The 15,800-nt window shown below is 40.4% G+C and overlaps 1 protein-coding gene across 5 annotated transcripts in view; it reads left to right on the top strand.

Annotated features, from left to right (window-relative positions):
- RSG7 (Regulator of G-protein signaling 7) overlaps nucleotides 1–15,800 on the top strand; it is a 143,841-nt gene that overhangs the window by 40,679 nt on the left and 87,362 nt on the right. For all 5 annotated transcript variants that reach the window (XM_071668533.1, XM_071668532.1, XM_071668531.1 and 2 more), the window contains exon 2: nucleotides 7,854–7,997. In XM_071668533.1, the coding sequence (XP_071524634.1) occupies nucleotides 7,875–7,997 (123 nt within the window). In that variant the 5' untranslated portion in view covers nucleotides 7,854–7,874. The remainder of the gene's footprint in view (nucleotides 1–7,853; nucleotides 7,998–15,800) is intronic.

The following is a 15,800-nucleotide window of genomic DNA, read 5'->3' as shown; positions in this document are numbered from 1 at the left end:
CTCTCCCTGCTACGTACGCCATGATTTTTATAACCCCTTGTCTGTATGAGGAGAGAGAGAGAGACCGACCGAGACAGTAGTAGGAAGAGAGATAGGACTGTACACCAAGCCTATCGCTACAGTTGACAACATTTTTCTTTTAAAAGTCCCGCACACCGATACTGACGGGGACCACCGTGGCAAGCGTTTCGATAACGTTGTCTATGGTGACAGACTATGGGTGGGGAGAAAGCCTAGCTCCTCCGATCTGACACTTCTACTTATTCCGTCTTGAGAGTCCATACGTTAATGGTTGCAGGAACCTCTTGCATGTCGGCAACAAACACCGTATCTGCCGACGAGATCACTCGTGCAGACAACGACTCTTCTACCGTCGCTGGTTTTTTGTTTTTTTTTCAGAATGTGTAACTTTCCTTAACTTTGTCCATTACTGAGGATAGACCGTCTAGATTTTAAAACTTGTTTCTACAGATAACCTTCCTTGACTTGGCTGTTAGATCGAATAAAGAACCTCCTCCTTCCTCTTAGTTATCGTTTCTGGTAAATACTTACTCTGATTGGTTCTTCAGCTCGACATTCTCTGGAATCCTCGGTGTAAAGGAAGGGAAAACAGGCATGCCGGAACGACATGAAGCCTCCACTGCCAACGCTATTGGTAACAATTAATTGCATTTATCATAATGGTGATACGGGGCTGATAAACTGAAAGGCATCTACAGGTTTTGTTTATTGACGTTAGGATGTTGTACCCTCAGCCTACCTCAGGACCAGTGTCTGGGATAGGGTGGGTTTACTTGCAGCTGGAAAACTTCGGCGTTAAGTTTTGAACTACGTAAATCTACTGTCGTTGTCGCTTGGAATGAAAACTCGTCTAGGTCACAGTCACCCATGTCACACTCACTAGGTCATACCCACCCAGGTCGCACCAATCCAGGTCACATTCACCTGTTGTCCTTCCACCCTCCTGCCCTCTCCACCTCCGCGACCAACAGTGCGTTATTAAATCTCGAGCCAACATCTATTGGGGCAGGAATCAGGGAAAATCAGATTCGAAAGCTGTTTGCCGCCAGGGCGTCCGTGCCTGTGGCTCGTGTTATATCCTAGGATGTCAGGCAGATCTGTATTTCTTTATATAAAGCCGAACGTAAAATAGACGAAAACATGGAGAAAAAAATATGATTTTCTGTTACTGTTTTTTCTCTCTGGTCATGTCTTATTTCACCAAAGCAAGTCACTTGCATATATATATATATATATATATATATATATATATATATATATATATATATATATATATATACACAGACAAGTGTTTTGTTAGCAGTACTATCTGCTAGAAGATACGTTTAATTTTTGTATATGGACATATGTATGAATTTACTAATGTATATGAATCAGATATAGTATGAAAAAAAGAAAATATTCCGGGATACAGTTATTATCATCATCGATAAGTTAGTGTTTTGTCTCGCTGTGTTGGATTGCTTCATTAGGTACCTCAGTAATTGCGTATTTGTGCTGTCTGGGGACGATTTTTATGTTCGCGTGTTCCCATCACTTGAACTTTCTACACTAGTGTGTGTGTGTGTGTGTTAAGCGCTAGACGTGTTCATCAGTACTTTGTAACAAAACGTATGCTAAGAAGTCTTTTTCACATATCTTTTTCATATGATATTTCTGTTAAGTATTTATTAAACAGAGGCTTTTGGACAGTAAATGAATCGGACATCGTGCCATTGTACTGGTCTCCGCTAAAACGTGAAATATAGTAAAATTACGACTGGGAACTTTGAATACCCGTACATTCATAATGAATTATTTAGTCAGCCATCTTTACACTGAAAGATGAAAAGATTATTCAGTGAAACCAAGAATCACTTTTCAGATAACACAGTCTTTTCGTAAGATATAACACAGGGTCTGCTTACCCTATAGTGTCCGTCAGTGTGTGTGTTGCTGCGTCCTTGTCGGGAATTACCGAGTAATACCACACACACGTGCCACCAGCAGACGGTACTGACGGAGTGAGTTGAAGGACAGGCGTCAAGCGCATTGGGCGGGAGCGCTTGAAGGGACGGGGTGTGTGTGTGCTTGCTTGCTCGTAGGAGCGGTGGTAGTTACTACAGCCTTGGGGGGGGGGGGGGGTGGGGGCTACCAGGGAGTCCGTAGGGCGGGGTGGGCGATGGCAAGACAGCACTTTAAATGAACAGTCGGACGGGAAATGAGGGAGTTCAGTGTAAAGAGACGAAATGTAGTGCGAAGTGATGGAGTTTACTGAGTGTTTAGTGCAAAGTGAGGGAGTGTGGTGCAAAATGAGGGAGTTTAATACGAAGTGAGAGGGGTTTGAAGGAATATGAGGGAGTTTAGTACAAAGTGAGGGAGGTCAGTGCGAAGTTTGGGAGTACAGTACGAAATGAAGGAGTTTATTAGAGAGTGAGGGAGTTTAGTAGAAAGTGAGGGAGTTTTGGTGGAAAGTGAGGGAGGGCAGGAGAGACTGGTGTTGAGAACAATGGGGAAGCCGCGGAATACAAAGTGGGAGAGCGGCGGGAACAATGGTAAGAGGACTTCAGTGCAGAATGAGCGTACGAATGGAACAATGGAAACATTAGTGCTCAATGGACGGGCATTAGGATCTTGAGGGGTAGGTCAATGCAGTGGGGGGGAGGGAGTCACGAGCTGTGGGAGAGGCTCACTGCAGAGTGGGAGGGAGGGGAGAGAGAGAGAGAGTCAGGGTCACTACACAGTGGGTGAAGTTCACTGTGGTGGAGGTGGGAACATTGGGGTCGATGTCCCTGTTAGCTTGAATGGAAGTATTCGGGTGATGTTCACTGCTGAAAGGATGTTGGGGGATTCGCTGCAGAATCTGGGGGGACTTGAAAGTTTCCCCCCATCATAATACCCTCCCCTTCCCCCCTCCTCTGTGCCATCCAGGTACTTGAGAAATTATTTTATACTTACTTTTAAACTCATTTGTCAGGACTTGCCACTGATAAGAATGGACTAGTTTGTTGTTTTTCTTAAGATTGTACCACTGGTAAGAATGAATTGATTTATTGTTTTTCTTAAGATTGTACCACTGGTTAGAATGAATTGATTTATTGTTTTTCTTAAGATTGTACGAGTTATTCAGGGAAGAAGACGATGCTCCTGGATTTTGATCCCGAGGTCAAAGCTTGTGATGCATTAATGATACCGAATTTTTTTTTAGAATTGAAATTTTCTAGTAAAATAAGATCTTAAAAAGAATAGCGTATTTCGGAATTTGTAGTGTTAATATAGTTAATAGAGAGATACACAAATACAATTTTCTTATAAGTTCCTATAAATCTATTCGTTTTATAATTCTCAATAATCGCTGGTATTTACGTCAGCCCCATGTGGTAGTGAAGTCAACCACAGTGATGGAATGATCTCTTGTCACGTGAGTAATGGTAGTAGAGTGAGCCATGGTAGGGAAGTGAACCACAGTTTACTGGTTCATGGTGAAGTGAATCATCATGTTAACCAAGTGACCCACGGTAAACAATTTTAGTGAAACGAGTTTTGGTAGTGAACCACTTAAGCCTAAGTAATCATGAATTGACTGCATATTAATGTAATGGGCAACGGTACTTGAGTGAGCTACGGTAGGTGAATTTTAGGGAACAGTGAACCAAAGAAGTCAATAACGTTTGTGAAATAATCTCCAGCAACGTTGTGAAACATGTGAAAATATACACCATTGTAATGAAGTGAAAGGAAAAGCTTCTGGCGTAAATGTGACCCGATTGAGTGAAATGAAAAACGAAATGAACAAAGGTGATAGTGAGCCTTGGTATTGAAGTGAACCATGGTAATGAAGTGAACCATTGTAATGAGGTGAACCATTGTAATGAGGTAAACCATACTTATGAAGTGACCCATGGTAATGAAGTGACCCATGGTAGTAAAGTGTGCCATTCTGATGAAGTGAACCATGCTGATAAAGTGAACCATAATGAAATGAACTATATATATATATATATATATATATATATATATATATATATATATATATATATATATATATACAGTCAACGTGATGAAGTGAACTATAGTAATACAATGAACCAAGGATGTGAATCGAACCATGATTGTACGTAAGTGAACCATGATCATTTATCAGACAATGCTTACGAAGTGAATAATGGTCGTGGGGTGAAATACGGTACTGAAGTGAGTGATGGACGTGAACAGTGAAGCCTGGAGATGTGTCAAGAGAAGTATTCAGAGCGTGTGTCATGGGGTGATATGCGTTAGAGGATAATATAGAACAGCACAGTAAAGAAAACCGATTGATACACCAGTCTTAAACCCCTGGTGGCTAGGTGTGATTTCAGAACCCTGGTGGCTTGAACTGACTGTGACTTCAGTCCCTTGGTTCATGAGGTGACTGTGACCTCATGAAGCATCACTTCTGATGGCGAAAACGCATTTTCTGATGCCTCCGTCTCACCTGCCTCTCTGTAACCACCATAACCCCATGTGGTGTAAATTTACTTAGTGTGAAATCAACATTATGAAGTGTGACCTCATGTTCAGTGACCCCCCCAAGATATCGTGTATTAGCCTTCCTTGACCTTGAAGAACATGACCCCATTTTTCGTGACCGAGTTGTGCAAACTAGTTTATTATGACTTCGAATAATGAATGAGGTTTTATGCACATTGGTTTCATACAGTGTGAACTCATTTACCTAGATATAAGTTTGAAAGTCATTTAATGAGTAATATATGTAGTAACTTATTTATCATAACACGGATAATTTGTAATAACTTTAAGTTAGTAGTGTGCACTCACTTGCATGATGTAAGTAATGTAAATTCATTTAATGAGTAATATATGTAGTAACTTATTTATCATAACACGGATAATTTGTAATAACTTTAAGTTAGTAGTGTGCACTCACATGATGTAAGTAATGTAAACTCATTTACCGGGATATACAAGTAGTGGAAACTAATTTACCATGGTATAAGAAGTGTGAGCTCATTCATCCGTGAAATCACTCCGTGTAAATGTATTTTTTTTTCGTGACCTCGAGCAGCGCGGAGATTCAGTTCTTGAGATTTTAATCTTCTTGTATTTTCGGTTTTCGAGGACCGGGACGCTCTGGGGTAAGAGGGACGAGTAAGGGGGTTGGGGTGGAGGAGGAGGGGATGGGGGGGTACTGAGCCGACCTTTGACCTTCAAGAGCGGACGTACGCCATGACAGCCGTGGCTTTAGAACGATGAGTGTGCCAACCTTTGTATATGCTGTTGATGAAGAGAACTTGCAAATTAGTTGGTACTTGTCGAGTGCAGTGACAGATGGCAGTGCAACAGTCAACGGGATGATCATCCGTCACTCAGCTTGCTACTGATATATATTATATATATATATATATATATATATATATATATATATATATGAATTCATTCTTTTCATACATACTCGCGATTTCCTGCGTTAAGAACAGGACTGAGCCTAATAGGGAAGATCCTCACTTAGTCCCCTTCTCTGTTCCTTCTTTTGGAAAAGTAAAAACTGGAGGGGAGGATTTCCAGCCCCCCCGCACCCTCCCCTTTTAGTCGCCTTTTACGAGACACACATATATACATCATCATGTAAAATGTCCGGGTACGGAAACGGTCTTTCCTTTGCTAAGATTCCCTGTACTTCAGCCTGGAACGGGCTGTTCCATTTTACTCCTTCGATCATCTTAACGGATTTTTATGTAAAGGTTCGCGAGATTTAATCCAGGAACGCAGCCATCCCATTTGACATTCCGTTCTCTGGATATAATGGTCGTATTTTTCGTAGCTCTGGTGTGTTATTTGGCACTCAAACCTGTCGACTTCAAGGGTCTTTATGGCCGTCAAAATCAGGTTATAACTACCATTAAAAAACTTGAAGATCCTCATGTAATTACAGGCTATAGACGCTCATGCTGTGTGTGTATGTGTGTGTGTGTGTGTGTGTGTGTGTGTGTGTGTGTGTTTTATCTCATCCCTTACTTTCGTTAGATAACTAACGGCTGTATAGTGAGAAAACGTAGATAGCAGAACAGAAAAAGAATCTTCGAGTTGATTACTTGATTATTAAAGTCTTGTGTTGCTTGTAAATGCTAGATCTTAAGCCACAATGTCAAAGATCGTCTTATAACATTGCTCAGACTTTTCTTTAAAAGAGTATTGATATAAAGATTTCTTAGTTTATTTCATGCATGTAGAAATGAATAATTTCACATAGTTGACAGGTACTGTATAAAACTTTGCTTCTTTGATTTAAAAAGCGTATCAATCATTATATATATGCTAAATTTTTTCCCCATAATCATGAATATTCGTGTGAGCGAGGCTTGATGGCAGCTCTGATCCTTCAGTTGTTAAGTAATGTGTGTTGAAGTCAGCGGGTCCCGGCTCCTCCTCCCCTTACCAAACACCTCTTCAACATTTATTTGATGCTGTCGTGACGTGTCATGGGCACCACATCTCCCAGTTTGAAATCGATACGACCATTAACATGATTTCGTGGACTCGGATGTGATTTTTTATCGTCCTTGAAATTATTAGACAATGAAATATTTTGATTAAAAAAAAATAAATGTCTAACGTCACTTGTGTCCAGCCATATTATTTTAGTGGGTTATATATTGTAAATATTGCGGTTATGAAAACAGAGGAACAGTGTTGGGCCCAATAACAAATTGATAACAATGAAGCTATAAATATAGAAATTAGCCCGGAAGGGCGTGTCTTCGTTGATGATCTTAGAAACGGTTTAATGGAGGATTCTTGTTATGGAAAAACAGAAGAAATGGATGGTTAGTTTAACTGACGTTCAGTGCATCTAGACAATGTTATTAGCTTATTCAAAGCTGGTTTGACAGGTCAAGATTATTTGATTTACAGTAATTTCGTTTTTTTTTTTTTGCCACTGTTGTTTACCATGTAATTTACGGCGATGGTTCTACCCATCCCCACCATAAAAAGGACCTGATGAGGTCATAAAAACTTTAAGTTAGCACATAGATTTCTCGTAACTTTTTAGACAAACACTTGCCACTTTTTATGACTTAAGATAGCGTAATGTTTGCACATGTCATTTTCATGGGGACACATTTCTCTGCTGAGTATTATGGTTGAGTGAACCATGATAATATGTATGTATGTATGTTCAGAGGTATTATCATTTTGATATGCGTGTGTTTATTTATGGGGACTTACACTGGGATCCTTATATCTATGTCTGTCAATATATATATATATATATATATATATATATATATATATATATATATATATATATATATATATATATATATATATTCTTTCTTTCTTTCATACTATTCGCCATTTCCCGCATTAGCGAGGTAGCGTTGAGAACAGAGGACTGGGCCCTTGAGGGAATATCCTCACCTGGGCCCCTTCTCTGTTCCCTCTTTTGGAAAATTAAAAAAAAAGTGAGAGGGGAGGATTTCCAGCCCCCCGCTCCCTCCCCTTTTAGTCGCCTTCTACGACACGCAGGGAATACGTGGGAAGTATTCTTTCTCCCCTATCCCCAGGGATATATATATATATATATATATATATATATATATATATATATATATATATATATATATATATATATATATTTATATATATATATATATATATATATTTATATATATATATATATATATATATATATATATATATATATATATATATATATATATATATATATATATATATTATTATTATTATTATCATTACAGATCAGAATGATTGGATATATTAACCCAAACGTATGAATATTTTTTTTTTTCGACTGGGAAAGATGTATTAACCCATGTGTTCTTGCGTTACAGGGTATTATGGCTGAGTGAGGTATGGTCAGCATGTCGACAGAGCGCGTGGGTGTGCGGAAGAAGACCGAGGTGAACAATGGCCAAGCCACCACGGGAGCGGCGGCGCCGGTCGAGGAGACGCCCAACCACATCGTCTACAGGAGGGTCAGTACTGGAGCCCTCGCTCGAAGGGACCCCAGATTATACAACTCCTAGAGAGAGCTTGATATGTTCATACAGAAGCCATATAGTGTATCCCTGCTAAGTCTATACACTCTTTAACAGTCATTTCGACGCCCAACACGTTTTCTTTTGTGACCTTAGTGTAGACCAACCAACAGGCCTCCGCTTTGTTTCAGTACGGATAAGTACGAAGCCCCAAACACTCCACAGTATTGGAGAGTTCCTTTTACGGTTAGTTTCAACACGACACTCACGCCTTGCTCCTGAGGTGCACTTCACTGGGCTCTCCTGAGACACAGCTAATGAACTCGGGGGGCGGGCCGTGGTGCCTCTGTGCAAGCCGTCAGTAAGGCCTATATTCCTCTATAGTACATTCAAGTCTGTTTTATTCATTCCCAGGCACAAGCCACTGTAGCCTTAAGGAGAAGTTGATACTAAGGTAATATAAGGGTTGAGAAAGAGGAGGGAAAGGGAAGACTTCATAAAATGTAATGAACAACAGACCTCATCAAAATATCATAGTAGTGATGTGAAAAAAAAAGGAGAAACTAAATGAATGTTTTCATCCCCCCTGAAAACTTCGTTCGTGAAGTGTTCCTGGGATCCATCACGTCCTAGTAAATTATGCATGGTCGTATTTTTCTCTCTTACTAATTAGAAATGTTATCGTCTGCGTTGGTTCATTGTTTGGGAATTCCGAAAGAAATCGTACAGTGATATTATGTTTAGACAAAACACTTCGGCTCCCTTGTTCATGTCAAAGTAAAGTAGTGCATTTGTGAACGTGCGCTTGTGTGACTGAGGGTAAACTATACAAAGCCTTTAAACGAATGGTGCGAACAGTATTAACGCGAGCATATTGTTGGGTCAGCTAACACACCCTGTGTATACTTTACGGACGACGATATGTAGTATTGTTTTGCTATGATATTATCAGTTAATTGGAAACTGCATTTCTTAAAGAGTCTACAGTTCTTTCGAGACGACAGTGTTGGGTTTTCTGAAATGTGCTTCATAGTAGTTTTAGTAGCTTTTAACGTACAGTGCAATCATACAGTAAAAAAAAAAAAATAAATAGACGACTGGCAGAGTGCAATTTCCCATATTCACGCAGGGAAGCAACGGCCAAGTGGCAGCCACAGGCAAGATCCGTCGACAATACGGTTATTGCGTGTGGCTTGAGGACGCCTGAGTGACGACCAGTAGAGTGAGCGAACACCGCCGGCCGTTGGAGAAGTATATACAAAATTATGGGGACGTGAAAGAAGTAGATTCATTTAACTGTAATCACTGGTTTTGAGAATTTGCTCTTCACGCGCGTGCATAATACGGGTCTGAGAGGTTTGATATGCGTGCATTCTTCGCTTACGCTCCCTCCGCGTCCGTCACTCACGCCCGATGGGTGACAGTGAAAATCATTCAGACCTCAGATATCCTAGACAAGCTGAATATGTCAAGTAGTTTTCTCTGCGTTTCCGTATGCATCTTTTATATTCCATGATCGTCAGCGATATATACTATATATGGCATGGTGTTTCCGGACTTCGCCTGCAGCTAATGGTTACATTGCTAGTGAAGAAGCCATCCTCGGCGTACTTGTATTACCGTCAGTGGACGGAAAGGAGTACAGTCTCGTCGAGAAACTTCACGTCCTTTGGAGCCAGAAGTTCCATCATTTTCCTGCTCCTGATTGGAGTGAAGCATTGAAGCAGGGTCCCCATAATATGAGTCTTGGATTGTATAAGTGATTGTATAAGGGCTAGGCAAACAGGGACCAGACTGTATACCAAACAAATAAACACGCTGTACTTAAGATAATATCACACTCTCACGTATGTTCAGATTAGATCCAATATCTACAGTTACTAACGCCTCTCTCTCTCTCTCTCTCTCTCTCTCTCTCTCTCTCTCTCTCTCTCTCTCTCTCTCTCTCTCTCTCTCTCATCCTCCCTCCCTTTATGGCTGCAGAGGGAGGAATACAAAAGACGACGATAGGAATAGAAAATAACTGACTTCTGAGGTCATCCTGTACAAACAAAAATCCTATTCTAGCACACAATCGCCTACCTTCAGGTGTGGATGGACTCGGGTCTTGCCAAATCCAAGTTGTTGATGTTCTTTAACTTTTTCTTGTAGGTACACCTCACTGTTTGGCTTGCTCAGTCTTTCTTTTTCTCCCTGTTTCATCAAGATATATTTAATGTGTGTGACGTGAGACAGGAGTCATGACTGAGGTAAATGCTCACACATCACATCTATCTGTATCTATGACGCCTGTTCCCTTTAGGAACTCCTTGGGGGGGGGGGGGGTGGCCACGGCAGTAGAGTCTCCTTAACTAGTGAACTCCAGTGCTGCTACTTAGCCTTTAATGCCGCACCCTTAACAGGCAGAGGCCAAGTCTAGTGCAGTGTTTTTACAGAGGCTCCTACCTAATGTTCCTACAGACTACTACAACCTTATGTTCCAACCAACTACTTCTACCTAATGTTTCTACCTAAAATAGTCCAACCTAGATGTTCCTACCTACTACTTCTATCATTTAGTTCCTATCATTTTACCAAAAGGCTGGGCTAGCACACGGTTTTCACCTCAGGAAATCTAGAGTTACGAAGAATGAGCCGTGTAAGTTTAGTGTTGTCAAGTGTTGTGTGTGACATTGAGAGAGAGAGATTTTGTATGTGTGTGGACAGAATGCCAGCAGTCCACGTGTAGGTGAAGCGGAAAGGAAAAACAGCTAGCCATCTGGGTCAGAGGAGTTGCAACTTGACAACCAGTGAAGTGCTGGCTTCCTATGCAGTTATCGCTGACCTTTCTGATAACCCTGATACACTAATCAAATACAGAGATCGTTTGTATTGTATTATAAACTCTGTCCCGTTAATTTCCCTAACAATTGCTTTAAGGTATGAGGAATTACCTTTCACTTTGCAGTCATTTGTATTTCTTTTTTGCGTAACACCTAATGTTAAAGATGCAATTTTTGCACCGTTAGTTTCCTTGTTTGATCTCACGATATGGATTTTGGCATGATGGTGTGGGGTCAGTTTATAATACAGTCATCCCCAACATCATACACACTTCCTTAAACACTTGCTAAATCCGTAGATATCCTCTCCGTTTTTACGAGGAGACTATTTCCACCAGCCATTGGTGGCCCAGTGTTTACACTGTGGGCAAGTTGACAGTTTACCACCTGGTGTGTGACGTCATCACCCATATGTGGCGTGGGTTGCCAAGCTCCCCTTGATGTCTGTCAACTCAGCGGGCGATCGATATATTTTTGTTGGTGATTATTCTTTTCTGAAGGGTTTCTGTGATTATTGAATATCACTGATTGTAAGATGGTAAGTTAGTAAGGGAAGAAAGCTTGCCCGTAATACGTTGGACGGGGAGGGTATAGAAACACTCAACAACTTGGCAAATTTCGGCAAATTGGCGAGGGGGAAAAAAAAAATTGATTCTTTCTTCAGTCTCGGCGTCATCTTACTTCCTTTCCTAGTGATCCTAAATGTCTTTTGTATGTAACTTAACAAAACCTGGCAATGTTAATGCAACGCGCATCTTGATCGTAGTCAGACAATAGTCTATGAATCATTTCCAAAACCGATTATGGCTCGTTTGCCAGAAAGGAAGAAAGCTCGGTAGAATTGTCGAATCAATTGTGGATGGTTGGCTAGTGATTTGGACCTCGGGTCTAACGACTGATAGGGGCATTGAGCCCATGAACGTCGTTATTAAGAGCGAACTGGAAAATGCTGAAGATATTTCCAAGACCACACACACGCACACACACACACACACACACACACACACACAGTGCATACATGGGCCTTAGGAGTCGAGAAGAGGCAGTTTTATTTTTCCTTTAAGATAAAACATAAAACCTGTGGTTTTATTGTAGAGTGAAAAATGTAAGAAAGGAACATTTATCTTGTTCACTAGCTTGAACTTAAGAAGGCTTCATTAAAGTAGTTCCTGGCTTTATGTAAATTACCGACTGCATTTGGTAATAACATGTATTATCATAATGCATCTGGATATTCTGTTTGAATTCTTTATATTCTTCATCTCCTGTAGTACATGTCACTGAAGTATTGCGAATTTGCTGTAACACAGTTGCTTCATCTCAGGAATTTTCTAAGTAATCTAACAGTTTTCGAGAGCATATCTTGGAATGCAAAGAATTTCTATTAATATTCCAATGGACATAAAATGAATATCTTAGTTCTTCAAACAGAAAGAAAGTTGAATTCTTTATCAAAAATGCGTAAACGGATTTGGGGATTTTCGCCTCTACAGTTGTATAAATTCTGCGAATGTTACAGGAAACGGCCAATTTACCTCACTCGATGATTTGCTTAGATGGTATTTTTATTGTAATAATTCATAAGAATTCTAACTTGAATCAGAATGTGAATGGCACAGCGTACGACCATGAAATGTATTACCATGCAATATATATATATATATATATATATATATATATATATATATATATATATATATATATATATATATATATTAGACTAGACAGCCAGCCCCAACCCCTGCGGTGAGCAAAGCTTGTTCCACAGCTTAGCTAAAGGTCAGTAAGTTTCGACCCCTACGGTGAACCAGGCCTGTCTGACCAATGGTTAGTTAACCTTAACTCCTACGTTGGGTCAGGCCTGTTCCAGGAAGAATACGGCATGACTGTCCATCTATATCTTGCCTTTTTTCCTGACCCATTTACTTGTTACAAGGCACGTCGGGGAAGCAGTGTAAATGTCTCGCTTGGATTGTAAGGCTATGGAGCACACAGGAGACTGCTGTACGAAAACACACTTTATGTGAGTTGCTATGACAGCTGTATAGTTCTAGCACTGAGAATGGACGTAGCTAATGGCCTCTCTTTCGTAGGAGACGATAAGTTCACATGATTTGTAATATTTAGAGTTACATCGTCATTATTTCTACCTTTTGATAAATGAATTTATGAGAGTGTATTTATGCATAGAATTATCCTTTATAAGTGAAGATCCTGTTGAGGATTTTTCGACCTTTCGTGACCTAGGCAGTTGATACGCCCCAAATCCAAACAGCTAGCCAACCACCAACTCTTTTGATGCGTCATTTGATGAAATGATGACTAAGGAAAGTAATGTGTGCAATAGATTCCCGTCGGCTTGATAATCACTATCGGCGATGATCATATCATTGGATCCGTTATAGTTTGTACAACGCAGTTTCACCTACAGAATCGAATACAAAGAATGGTAAATACGTAAGGCTGAGTTGGGTCACGTTTCTTGGATTTTGTTTTTTTTTTCTAGTTTTTTCTATAACAACGGATGAGTATGAACGAAAAGCTCAACCCAAGAAGCCCAAACCTTACCTAAACGTAATGTAGCCCAGGCTAACGTAACCTAGTGTTTTGGTGATTGAGGCATGTGTAATAGAGGTCTTTTGACTATAAAGATCCAGTGATGTGGTTTTCGATCATCATACCAGAATCACCAAGCCTTCATTAAAGTGAAATAAGAACTCACCTACCCGTAGCCTTTTTATTTATTTTTTCACATTATTACGGAGGGAAGACATAGCGAATACATTTACTTTCATGTACGAATTGCTCTCATGACCTTAGCTTTCACCTTTTGACCTCATAAACATAGCATGGCTGACGTATGTCAAGGTCAGCCACTGTGCCAAGTCTGAACTTCGTAACCTCATTGTTTATAGAATCAGAGTTGTAATGTGTACAGACGGACTGAACGCCCTAGGCGCCCACTGCTTCGCAAGGTTGATATCATCATTGTGAATCATAAGGGTTTGCCGTACTTACTTTTTGTCACCCCTGGGGTGATGTATGAATGTTATACGTGTGTCTCTGGTTTTACCCTAGAGTCTTTTACGAAACCCCATCCCGTACGTCTGTGAATTATGACACTCTCAAGAAGTCGGGGATATTTTATGTCGCGGAAGTGACCAGGTTTTATAGTGATAAATATGTACACACACACACACATACAAAGAGGTTGTGTGTATATACGTGTGTACACATGTAGGAGTATAGGTATGATACACATGTACAAGGTTAAGATACTGGAGCGACACAGGGGTAAAACTCTCTCCATATAATACACAAGTTGTAATTACACACACACACACACACACACACATACTAGTCCGCATTTTTGTCAAAGGTCCTTCACCTGATACTGACAGTATTCAGGCTAGGATAATGCTCTTGGATGGGGAGGAGCTGAGACTGACTGATGGAGCAGATGACACTCTACACCTCAAGTGTAGGCAATGTGGCACCAGAACTTTTATAACGATTTGAATCGATGTGATTTTAAAAAAACTGGTTTTCAGAAATATCAAACATACACAGCAACAGTCAAATGATTTGTATGGGAAGTACAGCTTGCGTTTACATTGTATGGAACCGATAGATTCGACACCAGGGCGCGTTGCTTTGTGGAAGCATGAACAGTTCGAGCCTACATAGCAAATATTTAGAGGATATTGATTTGATATTCCACAACCAGCCTCGTTCCTTCGTATTATGACGACGTCAATTTGAAAGGAGAGCTCGGCGCTTTTCTCTGTATTTTATGAGAATAATCCACTGTCATTTCTGTATATTAATATTAATTGGCTCCAGATTAGTCTCGAAATAACTTGAATCGGCAAAACTGACATTAGATATTCTGCAGTCGAAAATATATAAAGGTTTCTCTGATGTAGTTTAACGAATAAAAAAGAGACGCCCACCAGACGTGTCAGTGGCCATTTCTATAATAAAATTTTGCTTGCTCTTCTCATAGAATTTTGATTAACAGGAACAGACAATATATATATATATATATATATATATATATATATATATATATATATATATATATATATATATATATATATTATCCTTGTCGTAGAAGGCGACTAAAGGGGGGGGGGGCCTGGAAATCCTCCCCTCTCGTTTTTTTTTTTTTTTAATTTTCCAAAGGAAGGAACAGAGAACGGGGCCAGGTGAGGATGTTCCCTCAGAGGCCCAGTCCTCTGTTCTTAGCGCTACCTCGCTAACGCGGGAAATGGCGAATAGTTTGAAAGAAAGAGAAGAATATATATATATATATATATATATATATATATATATATATATATATATATATATATATATATATTTCAAACTGGGGAATTACATCATCCCAGATACTAGCTAGAAGTCTTGCAGGCGATACATATGATCCCTGGGTGTCTTCCATGCATATTTTCTATGGGGTTGCCTTCCATACGTACTCTCTGGGGTTACCTTCCATACGTACTCTCTGGGGTTGCCTTCCATACGTACTCTCTGGGGTTGCCTTCCCTACGTACTCTCTGGGGTTGCCTTGAATACGTACTCTCTGGGGTTGCCTTTCCTACGTACTCTCAGGGGTTGCCTTCCATACGTATTCTCTGGGGTTGCCTTTCCTACGTACTCTCAGGGGTTGCCTTCCATACGTACTCTCTGGGGTTGCCTTCCCCAACACACGTTCCCTGAGGTCTCTCAGATAATCTTCCTTGCAGATCGACCTGCTGGATGAATCACCGTTCAAGGGAGGACATTGGGTCGTCTGCCTTGTGAGAAACCTCTGGGCAAACTTGCCACCGAGAATTTCGCATATGCGAATACGTTTGTGCGCCTTGGGTGTGCAAAGACACGCGCGTGCATGTCAGTGCAAGCATGCAATGTGAATGGGTCAAGGCAAGCACGCTCATGCATGGTATTAGTAAACGTTCTGTGTAAAAATTTCCAT

The sequence above is a fragment of the Panulirus ornatus genome, chromosome 13, assembly GCF_036320965.1.
Source record: "Panulirus ornatus isolate Po-2019 chromosome 13, ASM3632096v1, whole genome shotgun sequence".
NCBI classification, from domain to species: Eukaryota; Metazoa; Arthropoda; class Malacostraca; order Decapoda; family Palinuridae; genus Panulirus; species Panulirus ornatus.
The sequence above is the reverse complement of the archived record's forward strand: the minus strand, read 5'-3'. Positions and strand labels throughout refer to the sequence as shown.